Below are 14,738 nucleotides of genomic sequence, written 5' to 3'. Positions count from 1 at the left end.
ATTATATTACATAGCAATTAAGAATTTTCTGCTCTATTGCAAAAGCTTGCTTCTCATTTACATCACACATACGTAGCACGGATTCACGCACTGGCATTTAGGTTGGCAGGGTACACATAGCAGCACAATCTGTTAAAATCCAGTCTGTTAAACAGGTGCACAAACATTGCGATGGACAAAGGTAATTAAAGGCAATGAAGCCCTATCATCATCATCATCATCATTTATTTATATAGCGCCGCTAATTCTACAGAGCTGTACAGAGAACTCATTCACATCAGTCCCAGCCCCACTGGAGCTTACAGTCTAAATTCCCTAACACACACACATACACAGACAATCTAGGGTCAATTTGATAGCAGCCAATTAACCTACTATTATGTTTTAGAATTGTGGGAGGAAACCGGAGCACCCGGAGGAAACCCACGCAAACATGGGGAGAACATACAAACTCCACACAGATAAGGCCATGGTCTGGAATTGAACTCATAACCCCAGTGATGCGAGGCAGAAGTGCTAAACACTTAGCCACCATGCTGCCCGTTTTGTTCACATTGAAGGAGCATGCCTAAAATAATTACATTGTGCTTACTCTTTAAATGACCCTTACACAAATAATTAAAGCATCTGTACTAACATTGGCTTTGCTAGGCTGCTGCTTCTTCATCCTCTTTGGTCGTAATTTAGTGAAGTGCTCTAGCTTTTTTGCTTCTTCTGATGGCAGCTCTGCTATGACACTGGATGATCGCTTATCTTGCTTGTGGGTGGAGTACGGAGGGTCCTCAATGTGTATCGGGACATCTTCAAGTGCCTTGTCCAGGTCAAACTCCATTTCTTGTAAAACAAAAAAAACAAACAAAAACATATATAGTGTGGGGGAAAAAATAAACCAAAGCAATTTACACTTTAGCGTTCATACTCCAAAGATAAAAAACACAAGGGGCCTAATTAGAATTAGGAGCAAGTACCAATGTAAGGGGTGCAAGGGCATTTTTTCTTTTGGTGATAAGAGTACTGTACCCGGTGGTATCAGTAAAGGTCAAATTATTCAGGGACCCTCTGTCACTGGGCAGAGGGCCAGTGGCACTTCTCTATGCTTCTTAAAAGCAACCATGTGGTTTGAATATTGAAGATCGCCTACTATAAATAATAAATGTTAAATTTTATAGGTTAACACTGAAAGAACAAAGAGCTTGCCATCGCTGAACTAGACGGTTATGGCCAAAGCTGACCACAGAGCACATAATTATAATTGAACATCAGTAACCGGGGCTGTAAGTCAAGATGGCTAGGCAGCCATTAGCTGGAAGGGGCCTCTAAAATCCACTAAGGGGCTAATTCAGAGATGACACTGTGCCTAAGTGTGTTCCATAGTATTTAAACCCCAATGGGAGCTATAGTAAGAATTTGCACCTTGGATTTATTTCAAACTTTAAATGTTAATGTTAATTGTGTCCTCCACTAGTTAATCAATTGTTTGCTGAAACGAATCCCAACACAGCTCTTCTCATGGATAGCTGAAGCACATACTCACCAAAAGCTCTGGACACTGGCCGCAGCATCCTGCTGTGAATACTCTTTCTCTTGGACTTGGGAGTCATCTGCAATAAATACATAGACATTTTCCCTTAAAATTGTATCTGCTCCTTCTATTAACCAGTATAAAATGAACTATAATATTTTCATATAAGACCAACAGAAATATGTAGTAAGCTTCAAGCACATTCCTATCCAACACAGAAATGCACAAAAGCATATGAAAGGTCACACCATGCTGACAAGGGTCGTGTTCAAGCGCAGCTTATTTAAAAGGTCATGGGTTATTCTTTTTTAATATTATTTTCTAATAAAAAGGGAAAAAAACAGCTGGTTACAATTCCTGAAATTATTTTGTGTATATAAAACAGACATGTGAGTAGACTCAAATAACATCATTGATGAACATGCAAATATATAACTCCATAAGAAAATGCCGTTTAGATTTACTCTAGGCATAACAAAGTGCAAAGGGCGATCGTTCTTTTACCCATTATAGTTAGATACCAGATTTGGGCAATCTGTTGTACTGTGACCCAGTTGCAGATTACTCTGACATGTGTTCTATATGCACCATCTTCTTAAACATGCCACTCCATCTAATTAAACACTAGAAATTCATGTGAATCATGTAATTGATGTTCTGAATTTAGAGGGAAGTCTCCTATCCACGAAATGCTTAACAAATGCAGGACTGTTGATTTCAAAGGCGAAGCATCCACAATTCATACATATTTCAGAAATTCTAGTTGAGGGGAAAGCAGATTGTCAGCTGGATGAGCTCAAAAGTATATACAAACATTGCAACATTTTGAGATCAAGAATATGGAAAATATTTCTCATTGCCTCTGAATACAAGTTGAGAAACAGTAAGAAGGAAGTTTCCTACTCTTTCAGAAAAGCACATCTCTGGAAATATTAACCTACTCTGAAATGGGCTATGCGAAGGAACTAGAATATTTAAAGGGTAAAAAGGGGAGATATTGTTACTAGATAAACTGTTACTATTGAATGGTCATTGAAAAACTATTGATAATATCTACATTAATGAGTACAGACACTGGTGCCGCAGTAGGAATACTATGCAGAAATGTAGCAGCTCCATCTCAACACCACTGATATGCTGTATGCTTGTCATAAGAGACAGTACTGATACATTATTTTTAACAAATAACAACTTTAAATGGCTATGAATGTCTATAATAAAGTTAACCAGTTTTGTAGATGAAGACTGTGAGGTTGACACAAAAGACTGCAAACATCTGGATTTTTGTTTCAATTTTCGAATGGTACTATAAGCTGGACTAATATAATAATAAAACAAAGGTAGCACTTTCATCAACTGAAAATGAAAATATTACTGGAGCTCAGCTGGTCAAGAAGGAATCTGATGGACTTTGTTAAGGGCATATACAAAGTTATGTCTACCATGTAAGGAAAACAAGGATATAAAGTTGTCTCAAACAGATAAAATAAACCCATGTACTAAGCACATTAAAATGATTTTACAAGCATGCACAAGTGGCACCCTGATGCGAAAATACTATTTTGTGACGTCATGTACCTACTTTTGTGCAAGTGCATCCAATATGCATGTGTTTGAGACCAAGATGGGAGCATTTGTGGGGGTGTACAACTTTGCACCACCCAATGGAAGGAATTCAAGGAGTTCCTTGCAAATTACAGATTTGGCACACAAGCGTGTTTTTACTTTTGCATACACATACAAAAATTAGATCAATTAAATTAGATAAAGGGTAGAGAGGACACATTTACGGTTGCATTCCCTGCTTTGTGTGAAGGCGCATAGCTTTTTTCTGACCTGGAAAATACATTTCAGGCACCTCTGAAGGTGAGGTGCCTGAGCTGAGGGTCTTTCTATATTTAAAGTGAATACATTTTGCACTTTCCAGTTACACGTACATTGCTAGGCACACTGCAACAAATATATAACATTTTGGCACATAAAATGTGACACCAAGACAGTCCTGAAGTTCCCCCTCTCTCATGATTAATTCAAGACATAAATGAGGATAACCCAAGCAGAAAAATGAAAGGATTGTCCTAAAGTGGTACTATGATGGATTTTGATGTGACTTTTTACTGTTATCATGGTGTTCGCCAAATAGCACATGTAAACACGGTATAATTTTACAGGGGTGTTGCCATAGCATGGGTCTGCATCTTCATCTTGAAATGCATGTGACACTTTTTGCAGTTCATAAATGACCCCTATTGCCTTGAACTACCACCTTTTGAGACTTACAATACAAAGGCATAATTAAACAACAATACTGTCCAACTGGACTATGTCTGCTAATGCACTGACTAAAGCTAGTTACACACTACACAGTTTTCGTCCAATAATCGGCTCAATCAGCCGACATACGACCGCTCGTCAAAAGTCGGGTCAGTGTATGTTGTGACACGATGGTCGAAAGTCTGCCCAAGTAGATGATTGTCGCCTCATTTGGTTGGTCGTACCGTTAAATATTTTCGTTCCAATCTCGTTTCCATCGCGTAGTGTGTATAAGTTTCCGACCAATCCACAACAGTGAGTACGAAATTACAGTCATTGCTCACGACAACATGGCTATAAGAAGTCGCTATAGGGACGTCCGCTCTACCCTTCATCGTCCTAAACAAGGCTAGTGTGTATGCAGTCCATGGACCGAGCGATCGGACCATCGATCGCATGTAAAATAGATCGGCATAAAAAGTTGGTGGAAAATTCTGTAGTGTGTACCCAGCTTTAGCTAGTACTCAGAGCGCGTTATGTGGGTATATTGTGTTGAATAAGCCTAATACTGTTAGAAGGTCACCTCCCTATAGCCCTGAATGAAGCACCTCGCACTTGAGATGCCGACCACTACCACTTCATGGAGCAAGATTATGTGCTTTAGAGGTTGGCTACCACAACCGGAAGTGTTGGCTGGCTTGGAGACAAAATGTGCCCGAAAACAATACTAAAGTAGTGATTCATGGTATTATCCTTATCCAAGTAATTAGTTCCCACTGTTCCCCTGACTAGCAGTTATGGCTCCTGTAAGGTTTATCAGGAGCATTGTTGCTACAATCCGGATCCAATCTAATGAAATAATCTGTTCGGTCTTGTGTTGTTGCCAAAAGCAGGGTGACATTGGACATGACAACTGCCTTGCCTGAAAGAGGAGCAAACGAAGCTTGGGCTGCCACTGCAAGGTTGTCTTCGGGAAGAGGGTGACCGATAATAGCTGTATTGCTTCCTCTGTTGGGGATGAGTCATGATTATGTTTATAGTGTTCTTTTACACCATTTGGTAAATGTGATATAGCCATTTGGGGTAACTTTAAATAAACCAGCTCTGCTCTGAATATAACCAAACACATACGTTATGATCTGCGCACTCCAAAGATTGGGGGAAAGGGGAAAGGGATGCTGCCACTACTCCAAGTGAAGAATAGCCTCTACTTCACAATACAATGCAATTCCAATATAGACAGAAGTCGGCGCAAGGGGAAGGGTTTGGAGACAGAGGGAGACAAACAGTACACAAATGATGTATTTCCAAACTAAATAGGTCCTACCCCACTTCTTATGGGGAATGTTTCTGACGTTACCAGTTCAAAATCACAGTTCTATCAGGGTGTATGATGGTGCCCTTGATCACTTCTTAAGAAATGTTGTAGTTCCTCCTCAACCCGATTAGCATATATTGAGCAGCGATATCTGTTCCCATAAAGGTATCTTTGTATATCAACCCTCAGAGTCCCACAGGAGAACGCGATTAAACAGTTCCTCGTGTCTTGAGTAACTCCAGCCGTCCTCAGTCTCAGAGTGCCGGAAAGAACCCTGTGACGTCCGGAGGGCGTGGTTACTCCGTGGATGTTTCCAATTGGCCCAACGCGTTTCGTCACAGATTGTGACTTCATCAGATGAGTAACCACGCCCTCCGGACGTCACAGGGTTCTTTCCGGCACTCTGAGACTGAGGACGGCTGGAGTTACTCAAGACACGAGGAACTGTTTAATCGCGTTCTCCTGTGGGACTCTGAGGGTTGATATACAAAGATACCTTTATGGGAACAGATATCGCTGCTCAATATATGCTAATCGGGTTGAGGAGGAACTACAACATTTCTTAAGAAGTGATCAAGGGCACCATCATACACCCTGATAGAACTGTGATTTTGAACTGGTAACGTCAGAAACATTCCCCATAAGAAGTGGGGTAGGACCTATTTAGTTTGGAAATACATCATTTGTGTACTGTTTGTCTCCCTCTGTCTCCAAACCCTTCCCCTTGCGCCGACTTCTGTCTATATTGGATCTGCTCTGAATATACTTGCCTAGGTGGTGACTGTACCCATGAGTAATATAACCAGGGAACCTCAGTGGGCATTGAGTTCTTGCAGTAGTCTTTGTCTACTAGCTCTAAGGCACTCCTCGCCAGTTGGCATGGGAAAAAATGGACATGGTGAACTCGATATTGTGATAGTAAGAACCACAAGGGATCTATGCCAGCCTGTGTATGTTGTCCACATGAACAGCAATAAAATATCTAGCACGTAAGTGACCTCAAGAAAACTGTGTCTGCATCATGAAAAATATCACACTGCACATTATTGATCACTATTATAATATGGCAAAAGGACTGAACCATGACCAAACTTACAATAATTGGTGGATGAATTATCTCTTTATGGGAAGGTCAGCCAACTGCAAGCCAGTGAAATTAGTGCACTTATATAATAGGCATGCTTCTACAACAAGTCTAGATTATTATTCCAGTGAGCAATGCTGAACCAGGGGTTAAAGACAGCACTGTATAGAGAAAGGTATTAATACCTTATTCTGCAATACTACAATATACATTTCAGAGAAATAGAAGTTATTAGTATAATCAGTACTGCATTAAAATACATTAAAAACACCTAATAAAGTCCATATGATATGTTATGGTGTGCCAGCCCTTTTGAATAATATGTAACAACATGAACAGAGAATATAATATCCAAATTCCCAAGACATTTCATATCATTAATTATTTACATAGGAGCAGAGGAAATAGACCAGAGTCATCATTTCAAATGAATTGATTATAGTATTTCACCAGTTTTGCTTAAAGCATAACCTCAACACACAGTAGATGCAGCTATTTTGTGGGCTGATCAATATTCATGAGATTGCAGCTTTGCTTTGGACCATGTGCCTCAGTGCGCTCAATGGTAACGGGTAAATTAGCTGCATCTTCAGGCCCACAAAAGGATGCCACCAATGTGTGATGACAGGTGCACTATAAATATGAGAATATGGCTTCGCAGATCAGAAATTTATTTTGCTCCACAGAACAATTTTGATCAGAATCCATTGCTGTGACACAAAATGGTATCCGCCATGGAGTTTCAAAAGAAACACTCTGCAGGGTACAAATTTGGCCAACGACCGAACTCCTGCCCATGCCACTACTTATTTGGTGAGGCCACATTCCAAACGTGTAAATCCCACACATTTTAGACCCTGAAAACAGGACAGTCCCACAAATTTGAGGACCACTGCTGGGTATCCCTGGGTATTCTCAAACTAATATAGTGGTGGGCAACTGGTAGCCCGGAAGCCTCATGTAGCCCTCTGGTCTGAACCATTGAACACAATATGCTGTGAACTGGTGCTTCCACGCAAAAGGTAATGTGTGGCACCCTTGTGGTATAAAGAACAACATATGTAATATTACATAGATATAACTACCAATAAAGCATAACTGCCAATTATTATAAAAATAACATACTGCAGGTGTGCAATGCACATGATAAGGTTCATTTACCTATTTGTCTGTCACATACAAGCATACTTTGGTGCACACAACCCTTTTGCATTCTGATTTTTGTCTGTGTCAACCTATTTAACAATTTTTTGTAGACTTGCAGTTCTCATTTATGTGTGAAAACAAATTATCACAGTATATGATCTATGGACACCTGTTAAAAGAGCGCCTCTAAAAATGTAGACTGTACACCAATTAAAGTTCAGCATCTTTCTACCATTAGACCCTCTGTTCATCAGTCACTCTCTGCAAGAGTGAGCATGGGGACTGAGTAGTAGGGTCCTTACTCCTCTCATGTTGTCAGTCATTGCACTACGGTGATTGCAGAGCGGCCAGTGGCCAGAGTGCTGGATGATATGGGAAGAGTAGTATGCTGGGGGCCAGGAGTAGAGGTGAGAACCTAGTTTTCTGTCCCTAATATGGTGCCGCCTGATACTCACTCATGGGAGCAATGGCTCTCTGGGTCAAACAAAACAAAATCTTGTTTAGTAAACCATCATAAGCAGAAAGAATTTCTGCAACTTTTATTCAACTCCATCTTGCCACTCAAATCTTTATGTGTACCTGTAAGGCATGCTTGCCTACATTTTATATTTGCACTCCAGGAGATCCCAGGCAAGTTCCCCACAATACTGCGATACGCATTATCTAGCAGCAGGAGAGCAGGGCCATGATTACGCGGGTTTCATCAAATCGCACCTTCACAGCCCCATCCCACCCACTTTGCATGAACATCGGGCTTGATCCAGAAGGGTGGACTACTCTTAAGTAAGTCCAGGAGTACTCCTGGAAATTCTGGAGTCTCCTGGACATCCTGGGAGAGTAGGCAAGTATGCCATGACATTACAAAAGGGGAAGAAACATCTTTTGGGCTACCCCTCCACATCTTTCTTGCTCTGAATTTATCCCCAATGTGCAGCATTTATATCTAGTTATCTACTGTAGTATTAGTTCAGTAACTGCAGAAGATGTGCTTGCTATCATCCAGGAGTCAGACCTTTAGCAGAGAGATAAATGAAGCATGAAAGTAAAAGACACAGCAAAAGCAACGGAAAAAAAAATACTTACACTTCTACAGCAGAGAGTCTCCAAGCAGCAAAAAGAAAGAGAAAGGATGTGAATAAAAAAGAAAAAGAAGCTAACACAGTTTTAAAGGGCAGAGAAAAGTAAGGGAAAGATTAAAAATAAAATAAATAGAAAGACATATTTAGTTAGAGGGGAAAAAGTGGAAAGAGACAGTAATATACTTCAATCTCTTCTGCTCATGAGATAATATATTAAAATTATTCTCCAGTGATAGGTGGAGAATAAGTGTTTCTAGAACAGCACGTGACATTAAATCATATGCTGTGACAAAGAACCAAAGAAAATCCTCAAATCTCTAAAAGTTTAGTAACAAAAATGAAGTCCCTATTGTTAGCTAATGTGTACTGCAGTTGTCACTACAAAATTTTAAATTGGCACAATAAAATAACCTATAAATAATATGTAGTAACCTGCATATTTATGAACAATCCCTATATATCCAAATATTACCGTATGTTTAACTAGTAAAATAAATACTATAATAAATATAGGTCATAGACATAAATAAAGAATATACATTCACAGTAGATAATGCAATATTGTTGGATGCATCTCTTCATATAGTCAGCAGCTAGAAAAAGGACAAAGGAAAGAGGGAGATCGAAACAAGCACATGGTGTAGCATGAAAAGCAGCATAAAATAAATAAGTTTTTCAACAATAATGCAGAAAAACACCATATGACCAATACATAAAAAGCTGATGCAGCCAGCCAACCATCAGCTCTCAGTGGGACACTTCTGCATGGCGGCACTCTTCAATGATTGGATGCCAGACCATGTTTCTCTGAGACTGCTGGTGCCCAGGGATGGGATATTCCCCAATAAAGTGAGTTTTGTATTAATGAGTGATTTTACAGATTTATTTGGAATTACTTTACAATCTATACCATCGATTTGCATAGTTAGCCTCGGCATCTAACTCTATAGTACAACTTCTCTGTTCCGGCACGTAATTCTCTGTTCTTATCTTATATTGAATAAAAGGAAACCATATAATCTTATATTATACATAATTGAAAGAAACCCCATGACAAAAATATATATTTACATTCATGGAAATTAAAATTACTTGTAATTTGATCATTTTTAAATTAATATAATCGTATTGCTTTCCTGTAAATAATAGGTACATTTCAATAATATTTGTAAAGAGAGTGTGTATTTATATTGCATTAGACTTATCATGACCATACTAAGTAGTCTTGCAATGTTTGGGAGTCTGTTAGAGTAAAAGTCATGTGACATACCTAGATGCAGCAACATAGCAGCAAAGAATTTATAGAATCTGCATGCAGAAGTTGGCGTCTATCTATAATACAATTCAAGTGGACAGTGCAGAAAGGAACATGAAGTCTTATTGGACACGTATACTGACAAAACCACCTAGAGCACTGGCCAGTTCTATGGTATCTGCATTGCAAATATAACTATACACTATATAGATTTTACAGCTTCCAACAACCGCCAATGCGTAAGCCTTATAAAGCCTTAAATAAACTGGCCACACAAAAACCTTGTAGAGACAAATGGATGTGTATATATTCGTAATATTAGGTAGGAAGCATAACAACAGCAGATCATTCCACTGCTATAGGGCCACTTGTTTTGGGGGGGAGGAGGGGACTCCTTCTCAATAGACAATGAGGGACATGGAAAGGAAAAATACATAAAACACTACAAATTCCCTCAGTCTGGCTACATATTAATGTATTCATCCAAGATAAAAGGAATATATATAATGTTTAGGCATCAATGTCTGATCAACCTGTATTATTAATTTATTACAGCATTTGCCATTGTTTTTCGGTACAATAACTGATGACAAAATGCAGCTTGAAAGCCCTGGCTATGATCATTACTACTGTACACGGGGCTTTTCATTTGTAAGATATAGCAAGTTATAAAAAGTGGCAAAAGCCACATTTCATGGTGATTCTTAGAAGAATTTTCAGACACCAATATGGTTTTACTACATGTAGTAAAAAAAAAAAAAAAAGTGTATGATTTCTGATCTGTAAATAAGAAGTTTGCTTATACATCAACACACTAAGGGATAGATTTATCAAGCCTTCTAAAAAGCAAGAGTGGCGGTGTTGCCCATAGCAACCAGACACTAGCTATCATTTCTAGTATGTACTATATAAACTATAGCTAGTATCTGATTGGTTGCTATGGGCAACACCTCCACTTTTGCTTTTTTTATTTTTTAAGAAGGATTGATAAATCTATCTCTAAGGCTCAATGACGTGTTATACACCATTTGAATTAAACTCCCCAGACAAAAATCACACAATATCTATAATACACAAAATGAGTTGAATGTATGTATGTACTTAATGTTTTATAATGGCTTGTTGCAAGTGCAATTTGTATTTATTTCTGATTATCTTTTGTTAATGGTATAATGATCTAACTGGCTAAAAGGTTGTTTAGCTAATTTGAGCATTCTACTATTCAAGGAGGTAAAGGTTGGTCTAGGCCAGAGCTTCTATGAACTACTGTTTCCCAGGACAAATATGGGTTTTGCATTAAAAATCCTCACATTCCTAAAATTCAGATTCCTATTGCACCTGTATTATTTGCTACAGGTTAGTCTAGCCCTGTGCATATGTAATAATCTGAGTACAGGGGGTAAATGTATTAATGTCCGGATTCTTCAACTCCGGCGTGTTCAGCGTCTTCGGCGATTAAATTTAAAGCGGCGCTGCATTGTAAAGGGAAACTTCCCTTTACAATGCAGCACCGCTTTAAATTTAATCGCCGAAGACCCTGAACACGCCGGAGTTGAAGAATCCGGACATTAATACATTTACCCCCAGGTCGGTCTAGCTCTGAAAACTTTGTAATGTTCTCATTATCTACAAGTTAGCCTAACCCTGTTGTAAAAGATGTACAGAATGATTCTTGCCCTAATCATTTCATAGTGACTTACAAATAGATTCTACTGAAAGCAAACACAATAGGTGCTCTCACACAGGCCAAAATATGGAGATAATTTCACATCAGATGAACAAATCATCAAATACACCTTATTAGTATGAAGTGTAAAATAATACCCCAATTCAATTAGGTTAATTACAATATAACCTACTTGTAATTATAATAATAAGTTTACATTTTTATACTCTGGTGGTTGCTGTTCATGATAAATGTTAACATGAAATAAATAAGGTTCTAGACATGAAAAGCAAAAGTTACATCACCTGGGAAATGAGCATTGGTTTCTCAAAATAACCTGTCCTAAAAACAGTTGAAAATTTTTGTAAATATGAAAATGTAGTTTTGCCACAGATTTGCATCAGTCAGTTCACCAGTACAACAGTAAACAGAACAAATCACCATCAATGCGGTTTCATCTACTGCTCTGCTGTCAATATACTTTTAACATTGTGTCTTTGTCCCTAAAGATTAGGAAATATGATGCATTTGTGTTGAGCCATCTACTCAATGGCATGTGCACCAAGGGAATTGCAGGTCTGACAGCTTAATGAAGTGAATAAGCTCATGAGCCCTGAGGCTGTGCCACTGGCTCTATGATAATCGCTCATGAACATAAAAAGGTAGAGGACAGAGCCTCAGGTTCCCTTATTGTGAGCTGCGCATGATAACAGTATCCTGTCTGTAAATAAACTCACAAATAATCAGTTCCAAACCAACTTGCTCATAAAACGCTATGTCTGGAACAGCAGTATCCCGTAAAGACTATACAGATGGGACATGCTTATGTAAGAGAAACAGCACAAGGCGGTACAGGTTGGTGTGGAGAAGATGCATTGCATTAGCCCCACACAATAAATATAGTGTGATTGTGGTACGTTGTGTGTCTGATTGCCTCAAATAAACTATATCTGCATATATCGGAAGGGTACAATAGAGTAAAAAATGTGTTGGGAGAGCCTCAGACATGCTTCAAAATACTTTTTAAGAAGAACCCCAACTTTACATCTACATGAATCAGCTGTATGGCACCTAATATAGGGTCTACAAAGAAATGATAATAATATTATCCTATTATAGAGGAGACAAGAGAACCACAAAACGCTAAAAGACCACTGACAATGCATATCAAGAGCCATGAAGATCTGTACATCCACATACAGAAGCAGAAATACAACTGATCAGATACCAGGATCGAGTATATCACAAACGGTAAAGATTCCAGAAATATATCCTTTTCGATTTTGCTAGTTGTGTTGAAGTACAGTAAAATTTAGTTGTTAAGTTTCACATATTTTGCTATACAAGCGACTGAAGATTACTATTTCAACAAGCAATATAATAGCAAATAGCCCTGAAAGGTCTTTGGTTCTATAATTATAATAGAATGTTTTGTGTTCTTGTTATTTTAATTTCTTTTACACTTGTTTTTTTTTATTATTTGCTTTTCTTCCCATTAGAAATGCAGCACAAACTACCTGACTGTTAACAATGTCACTGTATGGCTTAAAAAAAGACAAAACATTTGCTTTATACTTTGTACAATAGGGGAAGTGTGTGAAGAGCAAAACAAATCTTTTCATTGTATATTCAAGTGGATGAAAAGTGTTATATTTTTGCACCTTTTATTGCTTTTAGCAGCTATGTACTTTCCAGTGGCAGCTGACGGCAAGACAAACTATTGGCGCCTAACTACACAGTCTTTACTGCACAATATAAGTCTTTCATTTGGATTTCTGTGTCATCAATTTACAGGGACACATTTCCTGCTTCTGCAACAAAATTATTATTTTATTTTTTTTAAGACACAGAACCAAACATGACACTGGTTCTGCAGTGACTTTTAATTTTACATAATACTTGTTAAAGATCTCCCCGAACAGAAGGAATCATGTGACCTCAATAACTGCACACAGGTTCACAGACGTATAATTAATTATGTGATCAATCATGTTTTGCCATAGTATACCCAAACTTCTTTCTTCTTGTTTACATTTCTTGATGTTGCACATTGCATTAGCACTCGCCCCCCCCCCCCTCCCCCGCCAACAAAAACCCCTGGACATCCAAGTACATAAAGGGCTGCAGTGTTCCATCCAGTCACCCAGCAAAAAGGTGTTTTAGTAACATGAGGGAACTTAAGGTATGTTGGAAAATGTCATGGAAAGTATCTTGATTAGAGACACTAGTCTAGACGAAATTCCACTTGAAATGTGATGTATCCAGCATGTGATTCTCAGGAATGTCGTGCCAAGCTGGCACATCTGTAAATATCCGAATAGTGAAATGCAATCCTAGAACACTATAGGGAGTTCTAATTTAAAAGAAAAAAAAAACTGCTTGCATGGGCTTTAATCAAGGAATTTAGTCCACCCAAATTCCAGGCTATTATTAATACACCCGACTATATGATCAGTCAGGCAACACTAGAAACACAAAGCTGGAGCAGAAATAGCCTTGAACTAAGGAGTTCAAAGGAATCAAACGTAAGAAAAATAGAACAAATCATAATATAGGTGGTACACCTCATTTAAAAATGTATCAACATTTCCTAAACACCAACAACATTATGTCACACAAAGCATTACAGATGGTCACCTGTGTTACTCACCATGCATGTGTCTAAGTCCTCGAGGCGCTCCATCTCTGTCAAGTCCTCAATCGTGAGAGTAGAACGCTTGGCCGGTCTCTCCTCTATAGTCTCTATCTCCACAGAGTCCTGATGAGGAAGTGGCTTCCCACGCTTGGTGAGATGATCAGCCTAGGTGTGAGTTCACAGTGTTGAGTACTGCTTACTTACAATGCACTTATTTAAATGGTGCATGATCTAAGGCAAGCCCCCAAAACTGATCACCTTTGTAAAAACTGGCCACCCACCAACGCTGACTCTTCATACATATTAAATGTGTCAACAAATCATTTACAGACCGTTATTGTTTGCTGGATGTTTATTTAGAAACAGAAATGCCCAATGGCTCTCTGTGTTTAAAACAGGATGCTTTTGGGCAGGTGCACTTTAGATGGATATAAAGCATTGCAGCCAAAATAGCATGAAATTATAAAATAAAATACAGCACATAAGAAAAGTGGTACTATGCAAATGGTCAAAAGAGGAAACAAAAATAAAATAAAATACATTTTTTATTAGATTTTCCACATGTCTACATGTATTCTGTTATGCTAGCAATGGTTTATGTAATCATAGCAGAAATCCTTACAAATCTACTGAGACTTTACTAGACAATGATTCCTAACATTAAAACTGAACTAAACTAAAAAAAAGGAAAAAACACATTATTTTTTGCTCATACATGTACATGAGGCCATAGCTCCGAGATCCAGCTGTTCAGTGCTTGGGTTGGTTAATAGGACCTCT

The 14,738-nt window shown here is 38.5% G+C and overlaps 1 protein-coding gene across 3 annotated transcripts in view; it reads right to left on the bottom strand.

The window, feature by feature from the left end:
• Positions 1–14,738, bottom strand: part of CARMIL1 (capping protein regulator and myosin 1 linker 1) — a 227,789-nt gene that overhangs the window by 29,152 nt on the left and 183,899 nt on the right. For 2 of the 3 annotated variants that reach the window (XM_075213171.1, XM_075213169.1), the window contains exons 29-32: positions 13,974–14,123; positions 8,407–8,424; positions 1,535–1,601; positions 638–834 (exon numbers count right to left, since the gene is read on the bottom strand). In XM_075213171.1, coding sequence (XP_075069272.1) covers positions 638–834; positions 1,535–1,601; positions 8,407–8,424; positions 13,974–14,123 — 432 coding nt within the window. The remainder of the gene's footprint in view (positions 1–637; positions 835–1,534; positions 1,602–8,406; positions 8,425–13,973; positions 14,124–14,738) is intronic. The other variant, XM_075213170.1, reaches the window with a different exon arrangement.

Source organism: Mixophyes fleayi, chromosome 5, assembly GCF_038048845.1.
Source record: "Mixophyes fleayi isolate aMixFle1 chromosome 5, aMixFle1.hap1, whole genome shotgun sequence".
Lineage (NCBI taxonomy): Eukaryota > Metazoa > Chordata > Amphibia > Anura > Limnodynastidae > Mixophyes > Mixophyes fleayi.
This window is presented reverse-complemented; position numbering and strand designations above follow the sequence as displayed.